The sequence below is a fragment of the Lampris incognitus genome, chromosome 8 (genome assembly GCF_029633865.1).
Source record: "Lampris incognitus isolate fLamInc1 chromosome 8, fLamInc1.hap2, whole genome shotgun sequence".
Classification (NCBI taxonomy): domain Eukaryota; kingdom Metazoa; phylum Chordata; class Actinopteri; order Lampriformes; family Lampridae; genus Lampris; species Lampris incognitus.
The window spans coordinates 16343513-16355886 of record NC_079218.1 but is presented as its reverse complement, the minus strand read 5'-3'; the positions used below and the strand labels follow the sequence as shown (position 1 = coordinate 16355886).

At 42.4% G+C, this 12374-nt stretch overlaps 1 protein-coding gene across 2 annotated transcripts in view; it reads left to right on the top strand.

Moving 5' to 3' along the window:
- The first annotated feature begins 3184 nt into the window (after positions 1-3184).
- The window catches only part of gabrb4 (gamma-aminobutyric acid type A receptor subunit beta4), an 83452-nt gene continuing 74262 nt past the window's right edge, over positions 3185-12374 (top strand). Inside the window, exons 1-2 of one of the 2 annotated variants that reach the window (XM_056284498.1) lie at positions 3185-3264; positions 5562-5656. In XM_056284498.1, the coding sequence (XP_056140473.1) occupies positions 3185-3264; positions 5562-5656 (175 nt within the window). Of the gene's footprint in view, positions 3265-5561; positions 5657-12374 lie in introns of those variants that run through there. The other variant, XM_056284499.1, reaches the window with a different exon arrangement.

Genomic DNA, 12374 nt, shown 5'->3' with positions numbered 1-12374 from the left:
TTTCCTCCCACAGTCCAAAGACATGTAGGTCAGGTGTATCGACCGTACTAAATTGTCCCTAGGTATGAATGTGTGTGTGATGTGGGGGTCCCTGTGTGATGTGTGGTAATCTGGTGGCCTGTCCAGGGTGTCTCCCCGCCTCCTGCCCAATGACTGCTGGGATAGGCTCCTGCATCCCTGCGACCCTGAGAGCAGGATAAGCGGTTCGGATAATGGATGGATGTCTTAAAAAATAAATAAATAAAATGGAAGAAAATAAACACTTGTTGCTCACGACGATCACTGTTCGAAAAAGGAGCACTTGTGGATATCTCTCGGTCCATTTGCAATCTCACTCTACAATTTACGTCATACTTTTTAGTCACTAAACAGTGAATCAACAAAGTCCTAAACGGTCCTAAAATCAGGTAGACTTTGCCAGTGAATGTCAACGTTGTTTGGGTATTTGAGTCGCTTGGAAGCTGCATTTGTGGGCAGATGCAACTCCCAGCAGCATCACCCGGACAGAAAACAAGAATCTGCTCCATCACGAGGGAAAACTGGTGGATTGTTAGGACATTTCAATTTAGGAGGCTTCTGGGAGGGCGACCCTGCTATAATATGTCAAGAGCTTCCTTTGACCTCCTCTGCAGGGAACCTCCCACCAAGTTGGCCGGCTGCAGCGGCAGACCACATTCAAACGGCGCACAATCATCCAGGAAACAATTAGCAAATGTCAGTGAGGGGGAAATGGCTTCTTTTTATGGTTACCAAGGTAACCGGCAATTATTTTTAAATGGCTTTGCCCATGCACCTCCATCCATCCAGCGACAGATGAACAGGTATGAGGAGTCGTGTGTGTGTGTGATAGCAGTGTATACATTGCCTCCTAATCTTTAATTGGGCGCTAGCTCTTTAAATTAGAGCTGCTATCCCATCCAGGGTGTTCTGGTCATTAGGAGACTTGTGGACAATCTCATGTTGACTGAACATCTCCGGAGGCCAGTGTGCAGTCAATGATGATGTTGCCTCAGTTTTAAATGTACTTTTTTTTTTACAAGCTCTAACAGTCCAGTCCAGTATTTTTCAACACTGAGAACTTGAATGCAAAGTCAGAACTCAGATGTACCCAATGTATGGCCTAAAACTCTACCTCACTTACTGTGCATGACACAGACTGACAAAAATGGACCCGCAACATGTTTTTCCTGAACTTTAACATCCAAGTGAGCTTTGTATCATGACAGTGCTGTCGACTCAAGCCAGAAAACTTCCCCCCCTGAATTACTAGAAATCAACCTGCATCCTTTCGTCCATTTTCCCATCTTCACATTTGATCCCTGAGCTGTAGCACGTGTTGCCGTCACAGATTAGAGGACACACTCTCGACCCTGATTTCCGGCTGTTGTAGATGAGGGGGGGGGGCGAATCTTCAGAAATACAGACGGACATGTCAACGGTGTGTTCCTCTTTAAATGTTGAGTAATTACTTGGCTATACCATAGCAAGGCTCAAGGTTTTGATGATGATGATGACGATGATGATGATGGTGATTGCTCTGGCACGCCATTCCTCTCAATGGTCCCGTTTTGAACGCAGTACAACAATGGCTTAGCCGTGTATCAGTGGATGTCTGCTTGTGCCCCACTGACACCACGGCGGCGGCGGCGGCGGGGCCTACTCCTTCAAAATGAGCCTTTGCGCATAGCCTTCGAAACGCCACAACTGCATCGGTGCTCGCCGGGTTGCTTAGCAACTGGACAGCACAGAGATCCCTGAAGAAAGCCTCCTCTTCTGTATAAAACACAAGCTTGTGTGATTCTTGCATATGGTGTGTGTGTGTGTGTGTGTGTGTAGCGTCAGTGCTCACACATGTGCAGTTTAGTTTGTGTTTCAAATGAAAAGAAAGAAGAAAACAAAACGTGCACAAGCACTTTACGCAAGAGAAGGGATTTTTGGTGTTTAAGGTGCGATAGGGCGCCCATTGTGTGTGTGTGTGTGTGTGTGTGTGTGTGTTTCTTGAAAGAAAAAAAAAAAAAGGAAAAACGTGGCAAAGTGGAAGAAACGCGTGAACACGCGCCGGCACACACGCGCAGCATTTCAATGGGTTTTCGGAGCGACACGAGACAGTTGGGCGCACGGATATAGAAACGCCGTCGCTAAGGAAGTCACCTTAGGTGTTCCCCCTTCCTCCCCAAAATGAATTATTTAAATGTCGTCTAACGTCTTAAAACGGGGTTTCTTGATCGCGGATCCGTCGACCGTCGGGCTCCGTGTCATCCGTTCGGCGTTTCGAGAGAGAAGGCGAGCGGATCACGCCGAGGCGTTCGAACGCCATTTGACGGCGGACGGCGGAGACAGCTGGACTTTGTTCTCTCGCGGCGGGTCAGCGTCTCCGGTATCACGCCGCCGGCCCCGCGTGCACTGCAGGCTATCCATATTCCTCGCTATCTAATTTGTCACTAGAGGGCTGATGGCTGTAGCCTCGCTCTGACGTCTGCATCAGATATTACCCAGTGCTTTTTCTCTTTTTTCAACGTGCATTTTTTCCCCCTGTGACTTTGCGCTGATCTACATCATCATCATCATCATCATCATCATCATCAGCAGCAGCAGCAGCAGCGGCAGCGACGAAGATGCAATGAAGATTTGGTTTTTCCCCTTTTTAAATCCACCGCTCTGCTCTCATCACCCTACAGCGTCCACGGCGGAAACGAATCCCCCGACAACGCGCATCGTGGAACAGTCGTCGCGCCGGAGCATCGCTGGAACCATGCCTCTCCTGCAGACTCGGACTGGGAAAGCCCATCCAGCACCAGTTTGACCAGCGAGACGTCGCTGCCAGAAGCCGTTCGTCTCCCGAGCCCGTTGCGTTTTAGGGGAAGACTACTTATCGCCACTTTCCAAAGTATCGAGCAAAGGCTTGTTTTGAGCAAGATGTCTGATCTGCTGGTGCTGGTCGAGGGGCTCTGTGACCTGCACGGATTTCCATAGCTCGGGAAAGCAGCGGGGGACCAATTACGAGTATTTCAATGAAGTCCTTGCATGCGTAGATGTAGGGTAGTTTATTCGATATTTTATTAAGAAAAAAAAAAGAAAAGGAAAAAAAGAGGCGATTGTTTTCAATTGCCAGTTTTACTTTGCGCGTTTTTTGGGAGGACCACCGGCGGTTGGATTATTGAAAACTATCTAAGGATTAGTGGAAATGTTGGGTCGTCAAGAAGACAAATTATGTGGAATTTTCTCTGCTCTGGCGGCTTTGTCCTTCGTTTGCTTTGTTCAAAGGTAAGAACACGTCCCCCCCCACCACACACACACACCCCCCACACACCTTTAAAACACTGTGCACCCATAGACGCGCAATGCACTCGCAACGCGAAAGGGTGCAACGCAAACAATTACCAATTAGCCCTACTTATTAAGAGACGTTCGTACCGACGGGGCACGTTTTCTCCATCTCGCCATACTGTGACGCGCGCGAGCGTAAAAACATGCGCGTGCACATCAGCCAGCCCCATTGTGAAAGGTAACCCAATCCCGATACCAAAAAAAAAAAAAAATAATAAAAAATAAATGGTGATGCGTATTGGATTAGAGCAACGTTACCCCCACAGCGGGCTCCGATCGGATGAGAGGGGGTTGATTTATCGGACGATAATCGATAGATCATCAGGCTGTGGTGATCAGCTGCATGAATGACGGTCTATACGCTCAGTGGGTCCGGGCCTCCCTTCATTTTAAAAACATGAACAACATCCCCCCCCCCCCCACACACACACACACAGCTTCTTCCTACTTCGACAACTTAATATCGCCATCAACGCCTTCAGATGCAGAGCAACAACAGCAGGCCCGGATTAAAACAAGCATGGGGCCTTATTCATTTAAACAGCATTACTCGTGTTGTCATATTTCCCTGCCCATGTCAAAACGTTTTAACAGGCCGTAGTCTGTGATCAATGCCCGTCTTATAGACACATTTATCTGTTTCCCGAAACCCTTAATCTAGACACTGATCGTGGCCTCTGAGACCTCGTTGTCTTTCCCATAGCTGTAAAACCCCAGCCATAAAATGACCTCAGTCACCGTGTGCTGGTTATAACCCAGGAGGGATCTGTGCATCTTCACATGTTGATGACACAAACGTGCCCCCCCCCCCCAAAAAAAACGCACGAGCAGAAAAATGTGGCGCCGTGATGTACTAATATGAGATTACGTACACCTTACAGGTGTCACTCGTGCATGCAAGGCCAACAGTTTACCCTCTGGATGATGCTCTCAAGTTTTAAACCCACAAGCGTGGCGGTTGCCAGCTTGATGAACAGCTGTTCTACCTATGAGCTAATTAACAGCATGTCCACGACTTTGCTAAAGGCTCACGTTTCTACCAGAGGAATGCTCTCAACAGATTCTCACACACACACACACACACACACTATAAAAAGGGGCCCCAGGTAGACAGCTCGGCCCAGCCAGGTGATGCGGGTCATGGCACCAATGTTATGGGTGTCAGTCATACTAGCAAGGGCTGTAGCTTTGTCTTGGGGTAATTCTCCGTCCAGTCTCGACCCTGCAAGGCCTCCCTCCGTCGCCAGCAGCGTACACAGTAGTGCCGTGGCTTGAGCCTACCTCAAGTGAATTCTTTTGACTAAAAGATATTTGGTTTTTTTTTTTAACCCAAGGAGTGAGTTACACCTATAAAGACATTTTTTGTTGTCGTATTTATGTCTCCAGCTTTGCTCTTTCTAGTTTGAGGTTGTTTTTTTTGACAATTTGCTTCAATTAAAAGACTCTCATTTAGTCACTTTCACTGAGGCACTAATTTCAGTGTTGGCCCACCGGCTTTAAACTGATTAGATTTATACAGTAAGGTGGGGCTAGGTGGGAAAAAATGCAGACAAAATACATTTTTTAACCCTCAACCCTCCCATCCTATTGCACATATTCAGCATCATAGACAGCATAGGTTGAGAGCACAAGGGTGCCTCTAGTCTGAGGATATTTGCTGCCCTTGTTTTGTAGGTTTTTACATACATGCAGGGACAGGTACAGTGTGTGAGCACGTTGCTCATTCCTCAAAAACGAGGGCTGCTCGCAGTGACCGAAACCCTCATTTCTCTTTACTTTGTGTTCAGCATTCAGCAGCGACAGTCAAAGTTTGTTGCGGATAACAGGGAAGTAGTTGTGAATGACCAAGATGTTCACAGATGAGTGCATGCACACATGCAATTCGTGTTCACACGAGATGGGGCGTGAACAGATGGACTGAAAATGTTGTTCAACAAACTGCTACACCTTCTTTCCTGCACCCTTATTCACGTTTATCTCCATCACAGCCCCGCCAAATGTATCTGTCGACAGCCTCCTCAACAACGGTATCTATCGATGTTTCACGCCCTTATCCACACCGGTGTCTTAAAACAGAGGGACAGTAATTTTGGACACAGTAGGCTTAGGTGTGCTATGAGGAAAGGTTGTCGCTGACAACTATGTTAGATTTAGATATCAGATTTTTTTTTGAATGATCTTTTTAGTTATCCCCCCCTTTAAAACCTCTTTACACTCATGGTTTCTGTCCTCAGCACCTCCACTGGAAGCACCGGAATGTCTGTGGCCAAGACCACCGTGGACAAGTTGCTGAAGGGGTATGACATCCGTCTAAGGCCGGATTTTGGAGGTACGTGCAGTGTTCCTGGAGCTCTGAATGAAGCCGTACGCATCAGGGGTTCTCCCTACTTAGGTGTTCCCACACAATGACATGTACGAGTCACTTCTCTAAAATCTGGGGAAGAGTTGGCCTGTGGCAAAATGTACGGACTAGCTGTGAAGTGGCTGCTACCGTGCTATTGCTATGCGTCTATTCACATATTGAAGATGGCTGCTCCTCAAGATGTAGGGCACACACACGTAGGAACAGCCCGGCACCATGTTTCTAAAAATATGGGGCAGATTTTCAATACTCGAACCGATTTGTGATTTCTTTGTGATGAAATGCCACAGCAGGATTTCTGAGTGAATTACTTGCAGATGTAAAGGCAATTTTTTTTTCCTCCTCATGAATGTTTATTCTAAGTTGTGGGTCTTTTTCATTCTCTCATTCGAAAACAGTCACTTTGGTAACGGATGAAATTAGAGGGAGTTGGCGTAACAGGTCAATGCCGGGTTGTAGCATATGTATGGATGGATGTTTTGTCAGAAATTAAGGGGACAGGACCCCATCTTTCATGGAGAAATTATGTATTGAATATGAAACTGACAGTGGAATAGTAGATATGGGTGTATGATATATGCACATATTAGACACTGTTTTGCAGGGACATGACTTTTCCTCAAGCGACAGTCAAGTAAGCGTTTGTATCTTTGGCACTGTCAGCTTCCTTCAGGGAACCGCACCTTTTACAGCTTTACGCCCAACTATTCTGCTGGCTTACAGCTGATAACTTTTCAAACAAGGATTGCAGAGAATTTCTCGCCAGCTCACGAGCTCAAATCTACGACACTTGAGTCTGCGACACCGTGGAGGCCTCACCTCACATTATCCATGGGCCATTCACGCTCATGAGCTCAAATCTACAGCATTGAGTCTGTGACACCGTGGAGGCCTCACCTCACATTATCCATGGGCCATTCATCATTGCTTTGTGTTAATGCTATCATGTTGGGTTATTGCTTGTTTTGGGTGGCTTACTGATGATGTCATCCCGCAGCATCTGTTGATTAAACAGCAAGACCAGTGCTGTTTTAACATAAAAATCTAAATGATGTACAAGATTTCCAATAAGCTATTTAACTTCACCAACGTGCCACATGACAAACTAAACCGTTCGTGGCCTGTTTTACCCCTGACAAGTCTATCCCGACTGTCGAAGGGGGAAATCCTGATCGGATGCCTGGTTCAGACCAATAGACGGCAAAGATTACTTCACAGACTGAGAGAGGTTTCCAGATACAATCTTGACAACACCCGACTGCCTCACCGGCTGATCTGAGCAGAACTGATAATATCAAGTATGTTTGATAATTACAACTCTACATCTGCAGAGGCTTCCTGAAAAAAACCCCACTAGTGTCAGGATAAACAATTAAGAGTAGACTGCCAATAACCGCTGATTTAACAGACGATTTGGAAAAATTGTGCTTGTGAAGAGACAATACACAGGGATGGAAAATATTAACTCGTAGTAATGTATTTATTCATATAGTTTGGGCAATCATTTATTTACTTGTCTTTTTATTCATTTATTGATACCCATTAATGGAAGACCTACAAGTGCGCCATTGCTGTTCGTGATTATGCGCTATGTTGAGTCTCAGCAACGTTAGAGGTCCTGACGTCGGTGACGTGACACAAGATGATTACAGCAATCATCTATTGTGAGCAAATTTATGAATAAGAGGCATGTTTAATGTGTGAAATCTCGCTTTTTTTTTTTTGCATGTAATGCGTTAGTTGTTTTTCATAATCGCATTGCTTCACAAACAGAGGTGAGGAGTGGCATGATGTTAACATAGTGAGGGCAGGAAATACTTTCAAACTACTACTCAAGCACACTCAAATCTATGTGGGTTGCTTCTCACAGTACTGGAATTACACATGTAAGGAAAATGACCGAAAAATGTATTTAGCAAAAAGTACTTCAAACGTTTCCTGTTGTATACCCTTGAAGCTAGAGATTTTTTAGCTGTATTGCTATGCAGTAATGCTGCAAGTAGAGAAAAATGTGGGTGAGTCATGAAATCAGGTACATTTGATGATGCTGTGGCAATTCCAGGCTGGGATTTTCATCATGATAGGCTTGTGGAGCTTTACTAGCCCAGTGTTAAGGTTACTTTTCTTTTTTATGAATTTAAAAAGTCATAATTTTTTGGATTAGGTCCAGAATTTCTAATTTTTCCAACCATAACGTATGCATTGTCCTGCTGAAAGAACAATGCAAATCTTAAGGTAAATAGGGTGTTCTTTTTACAAAATATCCTTGCAATATTTAGCTAATGCCAGTCAAATGACCAGCTAGCTAGCTCAGGTCCTCCTATACATTAGACAAATAATTTGGTCAAACAAAATTTGCACAATTATATTATTAAAGTTTACATTTTTCTGCTGGTCATGCTGTAATCTACCCCAGTAAAATACAGGACGCTACAAGTACTAAATTACAGCTGGTTGTTTTTCCAACGGTGAGCTTCTGGCTCAACAACTTCTTGCTTCAAAATGTTATTTATGGTTTTCCTTACTAATGTCTAAGATCTGTACAGGTACTAAAACTGAAAGCTAACCAAACGGCACACAAATTCTGCAATACAATTGTTCGAATCATTTTGGCAAACTTTTGCAAAGGGCCAGAGTTCATTCAGAAGGCCTGATTCCACACTTTATGTCCCACAGAGCATATTTAGATCCATTAAATTTTTGTCTATGGAAAAATAATTGGATTTTTATATCCCATTTGCCAATCGCTTTGTCCTTAATGTATGTTAAATTCGGTAAGTAGATGACGCATGATGCAGCCACTATGTGTTTAATAGACTTAGTGTATTTTTTAAAGACGTTATACTACTGCTGTAGTGGGAAAGTTGTGTCGGACCTAACGGTCTTTAATGTGGCTCACTAAAGGCTAGCTTTTTTTCTGTATTCCCACAAACATAATGGTTTTCAACCTTCTTAATGTTTCTGTTTGCATCTTTACAGTACAGTCAATAAATCATATGCAATTAATATTGCCATGATAGGAGGAGAACAGTAGTGAGGGCATGGTCAACATAGTGGTATGAAATTATGCTAGGCTAGGTAATGCTACCAAATTTTTCTTGCAACTTTAAGCCCACCTGAATTCATTTGAACAGAAAAAGAAATACATGAATATGGCATAGGCTAAGTGAAAGTGAAATAGTCCAAAAATATCATGCATCTTTCCACTGAGTTGAAAAATAGATGTATCCAGAATCCCATATATGGGAATCAAAATTACACACTGCTTTACAGATCTCATGCATACTTGTGGTTTAAAAACATTATTTGAGCAAATAACCCTGCTGTACGGCATAAATAAGAATAAAAAAGACATTTTAAGAATTATAACCCTGAATACAAGTACCACATAACAAATACAAATACAGACATATAATTACAAAGCAAAATTTCCAATTTGAATTCAGTGCTCGCAAAACAAAATGCTTCATATATTCCCCTTCACAGAGATTGAGAGGCTTCCTGTAAATTACTACTACACCTACTTGTGTGCATTTTAAAATGTAAAAAATTTTTTTTTTATATATATAGTATATATATATAGACACCAATCAGGAGCAGCCGAAAGTAGTAGTAGTTAGTAGTATGTATGTGTATATATATATATCCAGTGAGTCAAGTAAATTCTTTATGAGACAGTACAAGTCTGTTTCATGCCATAAGCAATCATCAGCTGTCAATCTTATGCTTATGGCATGAAACAGGCTTTTACTGTCTCATAAAGAATTTACATGACTCACTGGATTATTTTGCTCCTTATTTGTTGAGCACTTTCCCTACCATTGAGTGCTTCTTTTAACAAAGTTAGTTATATTTATTTATTTATGATGGCCTTGCGGCCTGGCCAGGGTGTCTCCCCGCCTGCCACCCAATGACTGCTGGAATAAGCTCCAGCATCCCCGCCACCCTGAGAGCAGGATAAGCGGTTCAGACGATGGATGGATATATATATATATATATATATATATTTATTTTTTTTTTCCTTTTCTGGAAACTATCAATTGTGTTGTTGATAATATTGCGCAACAATGGAGGAGAAGTAGAATATTAAGTTAGATGTAGGAAAAAAACTGTAATACATTGAAGTACAAGCTTGTTTCATGCGTCATACACTCATCAGCTGCCAAGGTGATAAAACAAAAAAGAAAACACACAGTCAATAAATACTACGTTGCCCTGTGTCATGCCCCTAGTTAACGGTGGACAGCAACCAATGAGAGGATAGAAAACATTTGAAAAACTTTGAGAAATTACAACCAATGGGGTAGGTAGCTACAATTAGGGGTCGACCAATATGTTTTTGTTTTTTTCAGGGCCGATACCGATATCGATTATCAGTAAGTTATGGCAGCCGTTAGCCGATATTTGGGGCCAATATTCAGTTGCAGTAAATGTAAAAAATGTTGTGCCAAAATTTACAGCAACACAAACCCCAATCAATACAAGGCTGCCTTTAAATGAACATATGTTTGATTGAATTTTGTGTAAAACAGAAAATATTTGAAAAAAAGTGCATGATGTTCAAGGCACTAGATAACAATCTGAGTGGAATTCTTTTTTAATAAAAAATAAATAACTTCCAAAAGATGAAAATGGAATGAACTAAACAGCATGGACAGCAGGAAGTAAAGTTTGATCAAACTGAATAATTATAATATTAAAATAATTCCACATAAAATTGGTTAAAGTGCTCCCAGCAGGCTTTGACTGAACTGAATGGAAAAATGTACATTAGTGTCATTATATATTCCCTTTCTCTTATCTTTAAAGTGGTCGTTCAGGTTTTTTGAAGTGGGGTTGCATGAGGTACTTATCAATAGTCAGTGTATTACCTACAGTAGATGGGAGTCTGTGTGCTCCCAGTTTGGAGATTCTGCAGGAGTAGCTGGCACGGAACTTGAGGAATGAGACACAGACAAAACCCTCCCATGTTTATTTATTTTTAAATTATTATTTCATGATTCAGTTATATACGAATTTGAAACATTAATTGATGCCCTACCAGGGTACCAAAGAGTTGACCTTTGCTCCCTCCCTTTATGAAGTTTATGACAGTTTTTAAAAGCAACTGTCAATAATGTATTTTGAAGGAATGATGTTGCCAATGCTGAGAAGGTTTAAAGACTTTTGCAAAATGTAGAAATGCCTTGAAAAATGTTCAGGTGAGTTCCAGCTGTATAAAGGTTGTAGCCTCATTTTGAAGTTTATTTTCATAACCTTGCTCCTGTGCATCGAAATTTGATTGCTGCATTTATTGGAGTGTGTAATAGATTTTACTCCTGATAATGCTGTAGTTATGCTTTTGAACACACACCCTGACCATTCTTGCTTGCCATTTTTCTACAAGTTTCCCCTTTCTCCTCTTTTTACATCTCTCCTCTCCATGTGATTGTTTCAAAACCCATTTTCTGTATGTAAGGAAATAATAAACATTTTCAATATGTCCAATGGAGTTGAATCAAGTGCAACTGGACTTGGTATATATCCGTGAAGACGTTTCGCCTCTCATCCAAGAAGCTTCCTCAGTTCGTGCCTTTCTGACTAGACGAAGCTAGTCTGACTGGCTGGTGACGAGACTCAGAATTTATCCTCTCGGAGTCATTGTCAGAGCTATAGATGTCCATGGCTTTTTGTGTCCCGATGTTTACCAACATGGATGAGAGGCAAAATGTCTTCACGGATATATACCAAGTCCAGTTGCACTTGATTCAACTTCTTTGGATAACCATGACCTGGATGAATGAGAACATTCACAGACATTTTCAATATGTGATTTTAAAAAAAATATTGCTTGGCCGATAAAAATATGCCGGTGATGATAATATAAAAAATGGCAAATATCTAAGCCGATAATCGGCCAGACTGATAATCGGTCGATCCCTAGTTAAGATGCACAGCAACCAATTGGGAGGGGGGGGGGAGTAAAAAACATTAAAACCAATGGGGTGGGGGTTGGGGCTTGTTTTGAAAAAGAAAGGATTTAAAGGGCCAGGGCACTGCTGAAAAAGCATACATTTAAAATATAACATCAAATGGGGGTACTTTACGTATATCATATATAGTAGAGTGGTGCTGGGGCACAGTTGGAAGGGCAGACAGTAAAAATATAAAAATATAAAATCTAATAGAAGTCATGTGTAGCATATAATGGAGGGGGGGGATAATAAAGATATTGGTTTACTTGTAATTGCAAAGCTTGTCTACCAATGACCCAATGTGGCGGTTTAAGGCCGTGGCATTTCTTGCATGCTCATTCCTGAAGCTACTCATGTGGGCATTAAACCTAATTTTAAAAGGGCCCTCTGTTAGTTCAATGTAAGTGTCCACATTGCAGTTGTCTTCTCTTGTCACTGATGCCTGGTAGTTGACTCCCTCCGTCTGGCATTTTCCTTCAAGAGGGCATGATGTCTTAGCACGGCAGTTGCAGTTGGTGGTGTTTGGCTGCGTTGAGGGGGTCTGTGCCTTGGTCATGATGCTTGTGTTGTGGGATGAAATAACCTGCTGAACATTTGGCATGCAGCTGTAGCTAATTTTGACTGTGTTCCTGTTGAATATTTTTCCTAATATATGGTCTGGGGTAAAACACTCATCCAAAAGATTGAAAAATAGTTTTCCAATATTAGAGGCCACTGTGTTGCTGTATGGA